This window comes from Oryzias latipes, chromosome 18 (assembly GCF_053564925.1).
Source record: "Oryzias latipes strain Hd-rR chromosome 18, Olatipes_Hd-rR_3.1".
NCBI classification, from domain to species: Eukaryota; Metazoa; Chordata; class Actinopteri; order Beloniformes; family Adrianichthyidae; genus Oryzias; species Oryzias latipes.
In genome coordinates this window covers 26,714,925-26,733,649 of record NC_136254.1, presented here as the reverse complement: position 1 = coordinate 26,733,649, position 18,725 = coordinate 26,714,925, and the positions used below count along the sequence as shown (strand labels likewise).

The window sequence follows — 18,725 nt, the reverse complement described above, 5'->3', positions numbered from 1 at the left end:
GGCTTCTTGTTTTTTTCAGTTTACTAGCGCATGTCCATCACCTACAGTTTGAAAAGGCCTGATGCATCAAAAGTATCAAAGTGGTGCAAATCTCGCAATTTGCGCATGAAACGGTTGGGTTCATTGCTGGTGTCTTTGCAATGGCGGATATAGATTACCATCACTTCAGGAGAGCGCCCTCGGTTGATCTTTCCTCGGAAAACAAACACAGACGTCGTCAGGATCGTCGCCGTTTCTGGGTTCACTAGAAAAACCAGCTGCACCCAGAGTTTGGTGAGTTTCTAAGTCACTTATGGGTCATAGTTTGACCTGGTTTAGCTGGCAACGTGCATTGAATGGTCATGAGTTTTGTACGTGGAGCTCAAAAGCAGTCGTAGAAATTTGAGTAGCTATGCATGAAATTGAGTTTGGAATAAGCAAGCCCAAAAAACAAGTTTACATAGACTTTTCATTGGAAGTGGTCGCTTGAACGTTGGTTTCAAGAGCAATTCAGGTCAGTTTCTCACTGACCACTACCCAGTAAGACCACAAAGTCTGACTTCACCCTTTAGAAGACAAGACACTAGTTTGCATTCATAGTATTGTTACTATTACGATACATTGTGACAAACTATTGGTTTTCTTTGTATAAATAAAACGTGATTATAAAGAATGTTTTTGAAATAGGAAATAGCTTTCAGAGGTTTGCATGGCTTCGTTAAAAAAAGATGACAACTCTTACCACATAGGGTCATCTCAATACATCAAATGTAGTAATAGGTTTTACGATGTCAGTGATTTAAAATTAAAAATCTATACACAATTTTATTTTGTTTTTGGTTGTTAGCCAAAAATTCGTAAATATAATGGGGGCTTATTGTGTGATCCTTACCATACTTTTTGGGCCTCTTAGCACACGTAGCTCCGCCCTAACCGGTCCGTTCCATTTTTCTACGGACCTACAATCTACGGGGGCCCAAAAATGGTACGGTTCGGTCAGGCTTAATGGGTCTATTTTATAATGGAAATCCTTAAAATAATAGGGCCGGACCGAACCGCTCAGTGGAAATGAGGCTTTAAAATCCTTGAATTTTGTTCAATAGACAGTCTGCCCTATATTTCAGTGTGCTTTAAGTATGAATTCTAGTTGGGTTTCCTGATTTTCTGTGGTACACAGCACTTAGAAATCAGTCAAATTCGACTTTGGTAAACTACAAAGCCACAGGGCAATTGGTCAAGCATTATGGGTACTGTAGTCAGGAAAGTCAGAGTGATACGTAAAGTTTGATTTTTTTTGTTTTTGTTTGTTTCACTTGTGTCGTATTGTCTAAAAAATATCACTTTTTAGAATTAGAATATTTTATTTTTCTTCAATCAAAGGAGGGGTGAAGGAGTCAGGTGTGGCCCTGGAGCCTCAGGTTGCTGATCCCTGGGCCGTGGGGGTCATTGCGAGGTCTTACAGACCTTGTAAACATGTCAACACTTGATGATAAATATATTCTCCCAGCACAACTTGGGGCGTCTTTGACTTATTGAAGAGTCTATCAAGGAGTGACACTGCAAAACCGCCAACATTCAGACAGGACGAAAGCGCTTGAAAAGAGGCGGGGCTTCGCAGAAGGTTGCGGGTAGACGAACTGACAGCAAGCGAAGGGGGGTAGACGGAAGCCGAGCTCCAGGAACTTTAAAGAGTGGCAAAGGAAGCTCACTCAGCCGTGTTCTGCTTGACAGAGTTGTCTGAAGTGCAGTGGCTTTGAAGAGCGTGTGGAAAGGCGGTGGGGTACGTGTTCCCCTTATCTTGCCACGAGATGGCTGTTAGTGAGGTCTCGACGGGTGCTGCTGTTGCCCATTAATGAAGACAGTACGTGTGTGTGTGTGTGTGTGTGTGCTTCAGCCTGGGTGCTGCTGATTGATGAAACGGATACAGTTTTTTCGCCTTTAAGCCACGTTTGAGCATGGTAACACAACACCGTTTGAGGAGTGGGAGTCAAGCTACTTTCTCTGGCAAAGGTGTCCCCTAGTTGACTCGCATTGGAAACTTTAAAATGGAACTGCATTTTGAAATGGGACCATATGTGCGAGACGCATGCAGTTGTATGAAAGCCAAACAAATACAAAGCAAAAAAAAACCAAATAAAATAAGTTAAATAACTTTTTTTCTTATATAATGCTGTAAATATGTCAAAAATTAGGTTTTAATCTCTGAATAAAACTTTTTTTTCATCAAACTATTTAATTTAATTTAATATTTTATGTAATTCCAGGACGGGATTTTGAAATGTATTAAAACTGACTCACAGATTTCTCTCAAACACAGATCTCTGTTATAAATTTTTTTTTTTTTAGAAATGCATCTAATGAATGAAATCACTAACAAATCTTTTAGAACTTCATTTTTTTCATAAAGTGATTAAATCTCATATTTCAATTCTGTTCGATTTTTGGTTAAGTCATCGGTTAATCGATGACTTGATACACCCCTACACTTTGTAGTTCGGGCCACCTTTAATATAACATAAATTTAAAATCATCCGGTTCGCCCTATAGTGCAGACAATATGGTAGGTACATTTCGATAAACCTCAGTCGTTGTATCCCTTGTGCTATCTTGTGGGGTCCAAATGACCCTGTTAATGTTGGTAATGGGGTCATCTGAACACCACTAGACAGTGCTCTGAACCTTTTTTCTTCAATGATTTGTGATCTTCACTGGTGTCCATGGATTACATGAAATCTTTCCACCTTTATCCACCTTTGTCATGGTAGGGAGAACACATCAATGTAAGGGCGGGGTCATCTGGACCCCACAAGGGGTATTGCGACACTCACATCTCCTGAACTGGTGACTGAGCTCAGCTGCTCTGACGCTCTGAGGTAAAGCCTTTTACATCCAAAGCGGCCGCCATTGATTTTTATCTTGATGCTCAGCAGAGTTCATTCTATTAGTATCGATAAAGAGAACGACGGACATGAGGGCGAAATGAAAGCTCTGCTGCCTGATGAACAAAAGCCAACAGCAACTAATTACATTCACTGTATAGAAAATAAAGACTCTGAGTGCTGGTTTGAGACCTACTATTTACTGGTTTCGTACGTGTTCGATATTCTGCTACATCGCTGGCCTGGCGTCAGTGAGTTGGGTGTTGATAATGGCTGAGGATGGAGGACGGTAGACAAGAAGAGGAGTGCTGCTGGGGTACTGAGCACATAAGCAAACACAGACCAGCAATCAACACCCAGGCAAAGAGGCTCACGCCACACTGGGTCTCCAGGGGGAGAATATTGACATCCCCGTCGAGAGAGGAAACAAATATTTCTCACAAGCGGAGTTTCCTTAATTCTACCCGCAGAACGGCAGAGTCATTTCATCAGAGCTCTTAAAAAATGGGGGATATCGTACAGAGAGATTTGAAGAAGTCCAGCAGTATAGACTTGTATGTGTGTACATTTACACATATGGAGGATTGGTTTATGACCATAGAAGACAAGCCGAAAAATTATGGAGACAAAATAACTTTGGGGACCTCTCATGTCTGCAATAAAGAACATCTTAGTTTCATTTTATGACCCTTTTAAAAAAAAATCATTACACCAAAAGACGTGGGGTAATTCCACGAGATTTTTCAAGGGGACACTTGATAGAAACCGGTTGTATAGCTTCAACAACCAAAACATTGTCAGAATAGATTAACAAACAAAAGGACAATGTTTTAGTCACGTGTACAAAATACTAGACATTGTGTAACGCGGCGACTGGTTAATAGTTGAGTCTACTTGACATCAAGTCATGCGTTTGCTGAAATTATGCTTTTAGACGTGTTACAGAATAAAGTGCCAATCACATCAACAAATCACTAGACACCAAGACATTGTAAAGATCACAAAGGGCAAAAGAAAGATTAAAAAAAAAGCTGCTCATTTTACCGCAAACTGTGAAATGATGTGTGAGGAGATGCAGTCCTCAAAAGTCTCAACGGAACTATGGGGGGAGAGTTGTTTGTTTTATTAAAAGGATCATAAATGAATGAATGAAACTTTTTTCACATAGCACTTTACGACTCCTTCAGGGGAACCAAAGGGTGTCACAACAAAAGAAGGACAAAGGTGTTTTAAAACTAAACAATTCAGAGACGCACAAGAAAAAGTTTGGGGACGTCTGCTCTAGCATCCATGTGGTGTTGGAAGAGTTGTTGTTCTTCATTCTTCCGATCATTCAAACACCGTGAACGCACCATTTCTCTATGTTTGTGTCCGAATTCCCACCCTAATCCCTCACTACTCAAAAACTATATAGTGTGGAAATATGTACCCTGGATTTTAAAAAGAAATTCAGACACCATGCTCATTACTTTTTTATTTTATTTTACTTTTTTAAGGGCGGATATGGCGTCATCGATTTCACAAAGTGAAATTTATGTGAGTGCCTTGCGACAATTAATTGTGAGTCCACTAAGTTCTGAAGATAAAAACCTGGACAGTTTACTAAAAAAATACATTTAAATAAAAATCGTTGGCAAAAATTGTTCAGACGCAATGCATTGTGGTCTATATTCGCCAATCTAGTGAGCATGGATGCACAGTGGTTTTTCGCAGAGACTTCGGGTGAATTTCTAAGGCACCGGACTTTGGAATATATTTAATAAAAAGTGCACTACGGAGTCAGTAGTTAAGGAATTCGGACACAGCTAAAGTTGGCGTTTAACACAATTTTACAAGCCGTTGGTGGAATTGGCTCTAAAATGAGAACAACAGTTTTAAACTAAAAACTCTGAAATGTTCCGTTTTAAAATACAATTTTCAATGCAAGTCTTTTCATCCAGATTCCATGTTATTTCTTTCTCACTGCACGTATCTCCTCCTGGTCTGGCCCCTTCTATCGAATTTTAGAACCCTTTTGTGGCCCACGAGTGGAAAAGTTTGCCCACCCCTGGTCTAAACTCTGTGGTTACCAACTCATGTGTGAAAACGATATCTCATGCTCCCTGATCTTCGCTCACAGTTTGAGTCTGATGAATTCTGGCATTGTCATCTTGGAATATACCCATGTCATCCAGGAAGGGGAGAGAGAAAAAAAAACATGCTGTTCGAAGAACCTCTTCCTTCACTTTCTGTGGGATGTCAGCTGACCTACTTTCTTGAAGACACGATGCCGCTGAACCTGATTGACTGGAGATCAAACCGCTGCCCACACAGGCAGCATCGTGAGCACAGGTCAGGATGGGTTCCTTACTTCATGCACCGGTCGTCTTCCATTACTGCACCCATCAGCTTGAATAAATCAAGTTTTATCAGACAATTTATGTTACTCCCAAGTAAGTAAATTCTAGGTCTATTTAGTTTTCCTAACTTGGCTTGACTCATGCGTATATTTCATATGGGAACACAGCAAACGTGGGCTTCAGACTCGAGTCCCACTAAGTCTCAGATGCTGAGACTTGACTTGAAAGTTGATCTAAAGGACTTGAGGTTTGTAACCTCTGAACAATGTCTCATTTTTCATTTTTTTAAATTTAATCATCATTAGGACATCACTAAAATTAAAGCTCTCTTTTCAAAACTTTTGCTCATGGGATGTAGAAAACACCAACTGCTTTTTGTGTCCCCACAATCTGATTAAAAGTAGTTTTATCATACATGGTGATAATAAAATATACATTTTTACCAAGACGTTTTGAGGTTTGACTTGATATTACAGCTAAAGACTTGGATTTATCACCAAAGAATTACATGCAAATATTGGTCAAGACCAGGACTGGCACATCAGAAATCAGGGTTCCATTTCCAGAGCGCGCAGTGATCCCACAGATTCCAGTGTGGAATAACTACTTGGGCAAGACCTTTGCGCTACCTTGTGCCGGTCCAAAGCCCGGATGAAATACAGGGCTGTGTCAGGAAGGGCATCAGACGTAAAAAAAAAAAAAAAAAAAAAAAAAAGCCAAACAACCTGGCAACCACTGAAGGGATTTGTCAAAAGTTGAAAAACAACAACTTGGACTTGCAGAAATGAAGTTGTGAGCAGCTTCCCCACCAGTAACGTCCTGTAACGAAATAACTCGTAAATTATAACGCATAAATCTGCCTTTTACGCGATTAATGTACCACAGATTCCGACGTGGGGGGAAACAATTTTGAACCGTTACACAACATTATCAGGGGATTAATATTAATTGTATAAACGCTTCAAATCTGGCCAAAGCTGGGCGAATCTGCTGGAAATCACATTAATTACGTAAATGCATGAAGAGTTACGATTAAAGGGTTCAACAATTTTGGTGGAAAAGTTGCTACTGGTGTTTCAATTGACTAGATTCAGCTGTTGAAAGTCGCTAGTCGCAATAACTACTTTTTCATTTATTTCATTTTCTGATTTGTTTTGCATTAAAAAGGATTTACCAAAAGATTGTAATAACACATTCTAAGGAAAACCAACATTTTGAGGAAAACCCGGCCAGAATCTTTGATGTTTAAAAGCTATTTTACCAGTTAGTATCACAACAAAGATGTTTGAAATCAAGTCGTACCTATTGTTCCAGGAGGACAGGGCACTTTGGCAACCACTCCTTGATTGGTTTTGGGCCAAGCGATATCCATCATCACCAGGGGACTGCAGTATTCCACTCGAAGGTTGGGAAGCTTCGAAGAAGACGGGGCCCTCTCGTGATCTTCCGGATCCAAAGCTTCAATGAGCGTCTGGACCGGAGCCGCTGCTGTTGGTGTAGTGCGCGGCCACTGAGCGACTGCAGACGTTGCGGGGACATTCTTGCTTGTGGTAGTCTTTAGCGTCGAAGTCGTCGTGGTAACGGTGGTCGGCCGGGTGGTGGTCCTCACTGCCGAGGTGGTGGTGTCCATGTACACCAACACAGAGGAGGAGGTTTCTAGTAAGAGCAAAAGAACTTTAAATCAGTGACAAAGACACGGCTACAATGGTTACAAGCAGAAAACCAGAAATACGCAGGTCCTCTTGGGTTTTTGCTATGTCTAAGAGGTAAAAGTATTTTGGTCCACCCAAAGAAAGGAAGCTCATGGGGCGTCCTACACTTTGATCTTTTCCATGAATGACTTCAAGAGAAGATAGTTCAAAGAACACCAACTGGAGCTGGCAGGTGTGACTAACGTGAGCATACATGGCGCCTACTTTAGGACCCCTGTTGGCTAAGCTTCCACCAGAAAATGCCCAGACTTCCAGCAGTGCATATTATAACTTAATAGCTTTATAAAATAAAAATAAAAAAAGCTATTTCTAGGTCATGCACCGACAAACCTTTTTTTTTTGTTGTTTTTCTGCCTCATCCTTTCGGTAAAACTTCAAGAGATGTTTGCTAATGACACTTTTTATCTGAGCCTTTTGAGAAGAGGAGCATTACAACACCAGTGCATGCACATAATGAGATGTGCCAATAGGTGAGCTGAGTAATTCTTCAATTCCCCCTAAATGCACTTGCAACCGCAAAGGTCTTTTCATCATTCATGCCATATGCCTTACTGTTTCTTTTTTTTTATGCCTATGTTGTCTCCTCTGTGTACAATTTGGGGGGGGTTCTGCAGGCTAAGGATAAGACGGAGAGGGTAGCAGACGGTCATAGACGAGTAGGTTTTTCTCTTATTAGATCTTCAAAAAGTGAAAAGACGCTTCTTTTAAAAAAACAAGTTCCTTTTTGTTTCAAACGGCATTTCTGCCTGGAATTGATTGAAAGGTAAGGTAACATTTCTATGTGGCAAGATCAAATTTGGTTTGTGAGAACCAGCTTCCTACAGATCCCTATAAATAATGACAAAAAAAACAAGTATTTCCTTACAGGCACACAAAAATTTGGACATTCACAGAAATGCAATTTGGATGAGCCTGTTATTTCCACCAAGCACAGGGATACAATCACCGTGACAGAGTGACAAAAGATCCTAATCTTTTTCTCTTTTTTTTTATGAAAGAGGAGCAAAACAAAATTTAATGAAGGTCAATTTCATGTTGACGGGTTTAATAAGAATCATGTATCTTGAGAGCTAGCATAAGAAAAAAAGCACTTTGAGGAGATTCGGTTTGCGATTACATGTTTTCTGTGTGGTAAACGTAGAAGAATTCAAATAAGATGGCATAAATTAAAGCCGTAATTTGGAATACAAAGGCCCCTGCGGGCTGTAATGACAAGCAACTATCAACAGTCAATGCATCCACTGCTAACAGCATTCAGCGACAACAACGACTGATTAAATGGCTTGCCAACTCAGCAAGAGCGCTAACTGACTAAGGCATTGTTTTTTCTCCCTAACAAACAACATCGTGTTCTTAAGACCAGCACGTATCTGAGAAACTCCTACAGCAATTGTCCATTTGTAAAGTGGGAGTCAACTAGAAACCTTAATCCGCAGCGACAAAGACCCATCGTTTATTCTGAAGTTAATAAAGCTAATGGGGTGGTGTTGCTCCAATTAATATTGAACTCGGATTGCAAACTAAACAAAAAACTAATTGTTCCCATTCCTGGAAACACACATGAAAGCCACATTCTTGGAAAAAAAAACCTTGAAATAAAAATTTTTTGAAGATACTCACCGCAACATGGGCATTAATAAAAAAAAATTAAAAAAACAGTAACACAACGTAACTTTAAGCAGCAACATACAAAATAATTGTAACATGTTAGCTTAAATCTAAAACAAAACAAACAAAAAAAGCTAGTAAAATTGTTTGAAAGGTCTTATCATATTTAACACGTTAACACCGGAGCGTTAGCTCAAGTGTAGCTTCAGCTAGCATAACTCTTCAACAGCAATTAACGCAACTCCAACGGTTTCTGAAGCGAATAAAGTAGTTTTGCGCTGATATGCAACACTTTACAGTAGTGACTTGTTTTAGAAATCAACGTAAATCAACTGATTCTAGTTTGTGCCACTCTGCATATCTTGATGTTAAAGCGCCGCAAAGGCACTGGAATCTGCGAAACGCCTGTGACGTCTACGGTGTTATACGATTAAATGACAATAATTATGCTAAATAACAAAAAAAGATTCCTTATAACAAATTATCACTAAAAATGATGTAATATTTCAGTACTATGTAGAATCTAGCTAGGACTGGAATTTGGATGGAATTCCTGTGTTCTAGAATTCTACATGGAATTCTAGATGCTAAGCTAGAGGTTAAACAGATGTACTCAGGGGCATCCTGGGGTAAGTGAATAACTGTACTGTTGAGAATTCCTTTTTCCATAAGATTGTGACTGAACAGATTCTTGCAGATGAAGTTTGTTCCTTTGTTTCCCTGGCTGCAGTCCAGAATTCATGGGGGTTAGCAATTTAGCTGACAGAAAAAACTAGCATTTGTTGGCGAAAACGAATTAAAAAAATGGAAAAACTATTTTTTTACTAATACATTTATCAACTTCTATTTTGTTGAACAATCTCTGAAGGATTATAAAAAAGAAACTTTTGTTTTTTAACTTTTGTTTTTGGCTAGCAATAGCTATTTTTAACAAACAAACTAAAATCACTACAACCAACAACCAACTTGTTATTCTTACAACTTCCCCCCTAAACAGTTTTTGACAAAAAAAAAATTTTATTAAAAAAAAAAAAAAATTGCCGGCGTCAGGGCTCGAACCAGCGAGCTTCTGCACGGAGGATTCTCCATGTATTTCAATGGAGACAAAAATCCTGAAATATTTTTGAAAAATGGAAGGATTTGTGGGACTAAAAGTCATAGCTGCAAAAAGCTGAAAGAGCTGAACATTTTAATAGTTGAATCGTTAAAATAGCTGAAAAATTGTAGAAGTTAAGCGCCAAAAAATGGCGGAAGATACTATAATAAAGAAAGGGAAATAGGAAAACAATGGGTTGAAAGCTTTATAGTATTCACCCAATAAAACATATTAAAAGCTGTCTTTCCTTATCTGGGAAGTATAAGCCACAGGACCCGCTTGTGCTGGGTTGTACATTTCCTGATTGTAAGGGTTACAAACATATACTATATATCTTTATAAAGTCATAATAGACTTGACATTGAACTTTCATTTTGCCTTTAGCTCAGCTACAGAATTTTTGCCTTTTTTTTATTCTTTATTCAGACTCAGCTGGACTTTCCGGGCGCCCCCTGCTAATCCAGTTCTAGGTCAGAAGATCATTTTTTAAAGACAAGGAAATAATTACAAACCTTCCTATATCATGAGGGTTCATAGTACAGACTTACATGACTGGAGGAAATTTCTGTCGCAGCATGAGGTTAATTCAAAGTCATTCTGAACCACGTCTGGAATTTAATTTACTACTTCCACATGATCCCATTGAGTCCCCAGTTAAATATGTTTTTTTTTCCCCATTTCGGATTGTTCTTTGTGCCAACAGTATGTTAAACACATATGCAGGAGAAGCCGAGGACAAAGCAAAAAGAGAGGATGTTGTCCTTGAGCAGACGTAAATGTCTTTTCCATGAGATGGGGACACACGCTGGACAAAAAAAAAGAAAATCCAAAGCCAGCAGCTACAGTCTGCAGGCACTATCGCCTTGGAGACAACACAAGGACATTTTGTTTTGCTTTGCCAGCTTTCCCCAATTCATCCAAGAGGACAAACCAAGAGAGGGAGAATAAAAGGCAGTTCCAGAGGTGAACAGGTCTGCGCTGCGCTGCCCAGCAGCCGTCCAAATAAATGAAATAACGTTTAATTTCATTGGAAAAAACAAAAGAGGTCATTGTATTGTGACTGAACAACCGTTGTCTTTCACTTTTTTTGTGTACCTTTACTTTGAAAGTTTTTTTGATTCTACAATGGTGTTGCACAATAACAAACACGATTTTTCCAAAATGTACAGGATTTTCCGCACTATAAATAACAGCTAAAAAAAAGTGTCGTAAAGACAAAAAAGAACGGACATTTTATCTTCAAATTCAAATCTTGATAATGGAATAGAAAATAATAGACAGAATAAATGGACGCGTCATTACTGTAACCCATTATTTGGCTTCATGAAACATAGGAGGAATTTAGTATATTAGCACAAGATATGAACAATTACTCAGATAACTGAAGCATAAAGAGAATGCTAACAAGTCAACTCTTTATATCACTTTAAATCGTTAAATCTGTGGAATTCTTGAGTCTCTGTGTCGCTTTGGCATAATTCTGCTCAGCAAAGTCTATGGTCTATGGTATCTAAACTCCTTCACTACTCACTATCTAGGGCGTTTGCCATTTTGTAGTGCTCTCTGAATCTACAATTCCAAAATCGAGTGGCCTAGAAATTTTCCAGAAGTCTCTGCGAAAACCAGTGTGCAACGATCCTCACAAAATTGGCAGATATAGACCACAATGCATTGCGTCTTAACAATTTCTTTTTAATTTAAATGTATTTTTTAATAAGTATTCAATTTTTTCATCTTCAGAACTCAGTGGATTCATAAATAATCATTGCAAAACACTCATATCAATAAGATTTCCATTTTGTAAAATCGATGACATCATATTTGCAGTTTAAAAAAAGTGGTGAGCATTGTGTCGGAGTTGCTGTTAAAATCCAGGGCAGTAGATAGTTCCGCATTATACAGTTTTTTAGTAGTCAAGGAGTAGGGTGGAGATAGGCTTTGTAAACGCGCGCATCAGGCTTCCATGTTCAAAATTCTCACGTTCAGGCGTCACCACGTACGTTTCTACAACCATTTTTAGACTCTACGTATAATCTGGTTTTTAGGGTCATTAAATGCGCATACCAGGTTGAGCTTTCAAAGTCTTTCATATGTAGGAATAGAGCTCTGAAAGAAAGATCTGTGAAGTTGCAGCACTTTAACATTTGACAATACGTCTCTTCCAACTGCATGTGGTGGACAATCGCAAGTTTTGGCTAGCGACAGTTTAGTGTTAACACCATGAGCTAAATGCTCGTTCAAGAGTGCGCGTCAAATGCTCGGTGTGAGCAGCGTTTCTTCTTCTGTGTTGTTATCAGTAGTAATTACTGATACAATCCTACAGCGCCCTCTAGCGGCTGTTAGTGGGAAAATAATGAACACTTGAGCTGTTTTATGAGTTAAAGGGCCTATATCATGCAAAATCAACTTCATGGGGAATTTAAGTGTCCTATAATGTTAATTCATCATAAAAACAACCCAAAGTGGTATTTCACTCTGTGCACACATTTTCTGAGTAGTCCTCTAAAAACCAGCCCTTCCCAATCTACAAAAATGAGTGGTTTTCACGTTGTTACATAAAGTGAGACCAGCCCCTTCCAAGATGAGTCTGCGCTGCCAGCACCGCCCCCAGGCTAACACAAACACACACTTTCTCCGTGGAGCTAACGCTGATCGCTCTTTGTGGTGCCAAAGGTAAATAAACTGTCATATATATGGATGTAGTTTGCTCGGACTTTAACCCCTGAGCGCTATCGCCGGGTGATTTTCACCCGAGCAAAAAAATTTACATGAATTTCAATATGACGCGTGTCAAGGAAGAGAAGTGTCACATGTCCCAGGAATGGGTAGACCAAAGACCAAGTTTCCAGTATCATTTTAGTATTTTTTAGGAATCTTTTTGTTCTCAATTTCCAAAATTTTCTGTAATTTTTGAGCAGGTTTTTAGGAACTTCCTATGTTTTTTCTTTTTCATTTTGTTACACATACCACAGTTGAAAATAAAAGAAAATCAATTTAATTTATCAAGTGTTGTCATGTTTTAATCTATTTTTTATGACAAGTGCTTTTTGTTGGGTATATTTTATTGGGGAAAAAAAGACCCTGCAAAAGTGATGGTGCACCTTTTTATGGCAAGAGTGTTCTAGGGCTAATAAAAGCATGATATAGGTCCTTTAAAAAAATCACAAATTAGTAGCACCTGACTATTTATTTGTCGTACACCCGGCCCAAATATACAAAAAATAATAATAAATAACGCAACTTGTATTTGCGAAAACTACTTACAAACACTGGTTATACTTCCTTCTTGTGATATTATAGAATCATCCTAAAGGCCAAAAAGACGTTTGTACATTGGAATTTACAACCTGTTCATTCATAAAAGACGACAGTAAACTCTGCCATGCGCACCACCTTTCTGTTATTGAAACATGAGGCCCCCCTCCCCTCCAAATGCGTCAAGCCTGCTTCCACCACACACAGAGCTTTGTGCTTCATTTCAAAGTATTCATTTCTTACTAATTAGCCTCTCTGTCTGTATCCCAGAGCTCATGGCTTCCACAATTAGATAAGCCTGCTCTACTTCGCTCCAGGAGAGAAAACCGCAACGCTATTATGAAATGGATCCAGTTTGTATGACTTGCCATTTCCGCACCGAGAGCAAGCTCGTCGGCTCTGAGAAACTTCTGCCGAGTGGAGATCAAAAGGGACGGAAAGGGCTTTTGGGGGAGAAAATGAAACGCGCATCAGCCAGTGAAGTGTCTCTTCAAACCTTGTGCTGAACCCAATTACCTCCTAATTTAAGTTTTTGAACCTTTATGCATGGTTACCTCTTCAGCGGGCGGCTTTCACATGCCGGAGACGACTCGGACAGTCTGTGTGATGTCACCCATTAACTTTCAGCCTGCCTGTTTAAAGCCTCCATAATGTGATTTTGCTGGCACAGCCGTACATATTTTTTTGTGCATCACTCCAGGCCTAAATCTTCCAAATTGGCTCCCTTCTGAACCTCAATCTACTACTTTTTTTTTTTTTTTCAAGAACTAAATATTGTCTTTTAAATGACCAAAAAATAGAAATATTTTGGGTTGTTTGAATACTTAAAAAAATTAATTAAATATTACATAAATATTCATGAGCTTTGTTTTATTTTTGGGCACATATTTCTTCAATTACTGTATGGTTCCTATTTATTTAAAATGGTAACTGCAAACTTTATTTTGTAAAGAAAGCGATTCACTGACTTAGACACTGACTTTATGCAGATGACACATTTGAGATTTTGAAGGGGTGCTCAACTTCCACTAATTAGAAGAAGAAGTTGATTTATTTATGTCCACACAGGACCATAAGACGAAGAGAAAAAATCCAGGTCAGGCATCCATTCATGCATGGAAACCTGCACATCTGCTTCATGAACCAGGTGCTATTATCACATATCCAGAGAGTATCTCACTGATTTCGGATACGACTACACAAATTTCAAATCTGATATAAAAGTCTAGTTTAGACCTAAAATGACCGACTCAAATGTTCGTGACTACTCATTTCAGAAACAAGGACTTCTATAAAAATTTGTACTCATGTCTATGTGTGATTTCAATTTTAATCGGCAGGATTTTTATCAATGACTTTGTATAATGTCAGTTTCACACACAAGGACTTTACATTTGAACCAAATCGTTGCAGATGTCTTCGTATGATATAAGTTTCAAACACCTGGACTTTTAGCTTTTACCAAAATGTTACCAATGTCTTTGCATGATTTTGATTTTTAACACGACTTTTAACAATGACTTCGTACGATGTTAGTTTCAAGCTCAACGACTTTTAGCTTTTACTACATTTTTACTGTTGTCTTTGTGTAATATTAGTTTCATAGAAGAGGACGGTTAGCTTTTATCTATATCCTTGTTTGACGTTAGTTTCAAAGCTTTTACCGACTTTTTACTGAAGTCTACATGTGATATTAGTTTTAACCCTTGTGCTATCTTGTGGGTTCCAGTTGACCCCACTCCCAACGTTAACGTGCCTTGGTTGGGAGTGGGGTCATCTGGACCCCACAAGATAGTGCACTGAACCTTTTTCTTCAATGATCTTCACTGGTGTCCATGAAATACATGAAATCCTCTCCACCTTTATCCACCTTTGTCATGGTAGGGACAACACGTCAATGTAAGGGTGGGGTCATTGTGACCCCAAAAGATAGCACAAGGGTTAAACAAGCGGACTTTTAGCTTTTACCTAAGTTTTACCGTTGCCTTTGGTCAGGGTAATGGGTTTTGTCTAAATCAGCCTGATGATTTAGAGGTTAATGAAAATTCACACATCAAAATTTCGCCGTCATCTTATCAAACAGTAAACAAAATGCACCTTTGTATTCCCATATTTATTGAGGCGTGCATTTACCATTGTTTAGAAAATAATTTTTCCTGACACTGAATAATTAACATGCTAAAAACCTCATAAAGATTCATGTCTAACCTCTGCTTATCGATGTCTCCGCACTGAAGTCACAAAATTCCCCACATCCTTGTAGTTTAAGAGAATGAAATGAAAAAAACAAAAGGACTGAAGTCTTATCATATAAAGATATCTTCTTTAGCAAGCCCTCAAATCCATCAAAGTAAGCGACTGGGATGTGGAAAGGTTAGGGAAGCTGCCGGTGCGGGGAAGGTGGGGTAAATTATGCAGCCAGACATTCGGTAATTCTTCGATATCATCTGACATGATGAGAACCATAATGGATGAGAGCTATGCATTGTTTGGCAATTAATTCTCCCCCCAACTCCCACCCCATACCTCTTTTGCTGAGACTTGAGCGGGCATTAAATGGAGGTCACAAAACGCTGGGAGAGGTGTATGCACCAGGCTGATATGTATGCACACAGGTACGCAGGCCCGGGGAGAGACTCACTGAGTCTGCATTAAAGGACAGCAGCTCTACCTGCTCACATAGACACTGCATGGAAATGCACATTATATTCATTTTTCTTTTTTTGGGTGAGAATAGTTTTATTTAATGATTTTGCTGGAATGATTGAACCAAAACACTTATATGGCCTGTAAAAAAATGTATTTATTTGTGGAAAACTCAGGGACTCCTCAATAAAAAAATCAAAAAAACAACTGCTAGTCGTTATAAGAAAAGAGGGAAAGAAAATATTTCTTTTCACAAACCTTTTAAAGGTATTTCTTACACAAGTCTGTCTTTGTTCATGCAACCTTAAAAAAATTGAAAACGGAGAAGAAGAAGAAAGAGAAAAAATATTTGATAGGTTTTTGGTTAAAAGCGTTTGCTGTATTTTTCAGACTATACGGTACACTTACAAGCTTTATTGTTAAAAGAAAAGAGGATGGTGTGTCTTTTAATCTGAAATACTGTATAATTCTGGTTGTGCTACGTGATGTTGAAGCAATTTTAATAAACACGGCACTCTGTCAAAAAGTAACATATTTAAGTAAATATAACTGTTTTTTGTCAAATGACTTTAAAAAAGTACTCAATGTTTTTCCATGTAGATTTACTTCTTTGATAAATCTATATATATAGATATATATCTTTATATGTATACACATATATTTATATATCTAGATACATAGATAGATATTTATATCTATACATACATTTTTTAAATCAATACAACTTTATTTGTATAGCCGAAAATCACAACAATTGTCGTCTCAGTGGGCTTCGTACTGGTATTTGTAAAGTGAACACGAAATCAAAGATCATGAACACATCAACTTCAATAGGAAAATACTAAACTGAACTGATTACACAGACTAAACTAAACTGGGCATTCGTGGAATATACATTATATATATATATATATATATATATATATATATATATATATATATATATATATATATATATATATATATATATATATATATATATATATACATATATATATATATATATATATATATATATATATATATATATATATATATATATATATATACATATATATATATATATATAATTTTTGTTTTCACAAGAATATTTAACTCATTTTAATTTACTTCCCTAAAATTTGGGGAAAATATTTAGGTAAATTTAGATGGTTTATCAAGGTTTTTTTTTTACTATTTGCACTTTTGTCAAGCTGTATTTTGGTTCATCTGCATATGAGTATTTTTTTAGGATTTCCTTTTATTTTCTTCAAGCTTTTCAATTGATTTGTCACAAAGTTTATTAGAACAATCTTCTGGGTATTTATTTATTCTCTTATGGATCTCATTTGTTTGCCAATCTGGATTTCCAAAGCATTTTTCAATCCCATTCATAATAAATTACATATAGGAGCTGAGCCATTCTAGGCTGTCATGCATGTTTAACTCCTCTAGCTCATAAGACTCTATACGAGCCATGCATTAAACCTCTTAGTCCTTAAAAATCCATTTTTAGCTCTCTATGATATTCTCCTCCTTTCATCTCAAAATAGACAAAGCTTTAAAGCCCGAAAGTGCGACTGTTACAAAGTGCATACTTTTTTTATTTAAACCTAAAGTTTAATAGTGTGCCTTTGAGGCCTCTGACGAAGCTTTAAAGAAGACTCACGAATATAAAATATATCTAGAATCACTGAATCCTCAAGTTCTCTGCATTTACCAAGACAGGAGAGTGAGCTGAATGGATGGGTCTACATGGTATAGAACCCCTGATTTGTGGGGTAAGGAGATGATGTCATTCACTCATCTGATTGGTCAAATAATCTGACAAACAAAGTAGGACAATGAAAATGTGAAATTTCAAAAAAAGGCATCCATTGGTTTGAATGGCAAATTTACAGAAAAAATGGTGAAATCTTCATTTCTTTTGGCTTTATGTGCTGCATGTTTAGGTTCCGTGTCTGGAGAGATGGATGGGGGTTGGCTTTAACCAGGGAATCGCTTGCCAAACTCCCTACCACACAGGTGATCTTTGCTGGAGTTTCAGATCAAGGTGGAGCTGCAAGAGACAGTGATGGATGCACAGGAAAGCACGAAAGACACCAGACCAAATGATATTATACTGTGCATTAAGGGAAATCACGCAGAAGAAACTTGGTGAAACAGTTCAAATGCGGGTCTGGAACTGAAAAAACGTCATTTGAATTCAGGATCAAGTTTGATTTCAGACTTTGCGTAACACACAGATTTTGTACCAATGGGAAAGAATCAAAATTTTCCACGCGGAAAATCCTATCGCGGAAGTTACGTTCTAAAAAAAAAAAAAAAAATTGCAATTTAGGAGTAGTTGTTTTAAAGCTGTAAAATTCATCACTTCACATTTTGTACGATTACTTCAAACAGAAATGAAGATTTTCACCCTTTTTTTGCCTTGTTTAAACTTGCAAACTTCAAACCTCTGTTGAAAAAGAAGTCCAGTATTATACAATGAAAACAAAGAACTGATCACGATTGAAGATTTATGAAGATTTGGCAAACTATTCCTTTATTGTTTTCTGGCTGTTATTGTTTAAATTATTTAATTTTTTTATATTTTTTCTTAATTGTATCATATTATTTGGTGATTTTATTTACACTTTGATCTTGTGTTCAGCAATCTGGTTGCCTCTGCTTTTATAAGTGCTCTACAACTAATAAATTGATTGATTGGCTGAAAACTCACGTTCCACAGTCGTTGCGCATAGTAACCCTTGTGCTATCCTAGGCACTTTACCCTTGGGAGTTGGGTCATCTAGACCCACTAGACAGTGCTCTGTCTTTCTTCAATGATTTGTGATCTTCACTGGTGTCCATGGATTACATGAAATCTTTCCACCTTTATCCACCTTTGTCATGGTAGGGAGAACACGTCATTGTAAGGGTGGGGTCATCTAAGATAGCACAAGGGTTAAGTCAATTTTTGGGCTCTACAGCATGCTGATAGTTAAACCAGTTGAATTTGACCAATCAGGGACTCTGATTTCAACTCATGGAAATGCCAACAGTTAAAAAATCGAACATGGAGGAGAAATTTATAATAGCGGTTTGTAGCTCGACTGGAGTTCTATGAATACAAGTCTTTCATATATCGGAATAGAGCTGTGAAAGAAAAATCCTGGAGAATGATTCACGAGATTTTGCTATGCTTTAACGTTTTCACCAAGCCTCTATAAACTGTAGGTAGCGGTAGTAT

At 37.8% G+C, this 18,725-nt stretch overlaps 1 protein-coding gene across 22 annotated transcripts in view; it reads right to left on the bottom strand.

Moving 5' to 3' along the window:
* Nucleotides 1-18,725, bottom strand: part of LOC101165348 (adhesion G protein-coupled receptor L3) — a 315,230-nt gene that overhangs the window by 94,048 nt on the left and 202,457 nt on the right. For all 22 annotated transcript variants that reach the window (XM_023948942.2, XM_078936168.1, XM_078936171.1 and 19 more), the window contains one exon: nt 6,500-6,853. In XM_023948942.2, coding sequence (XP_023804710.1) covers nt 6,500-6,853 — 354 coding nt within the window. The remainder of the gene's footprint in view (nt 1-6,499; nt 6,854-18,725) is intronic.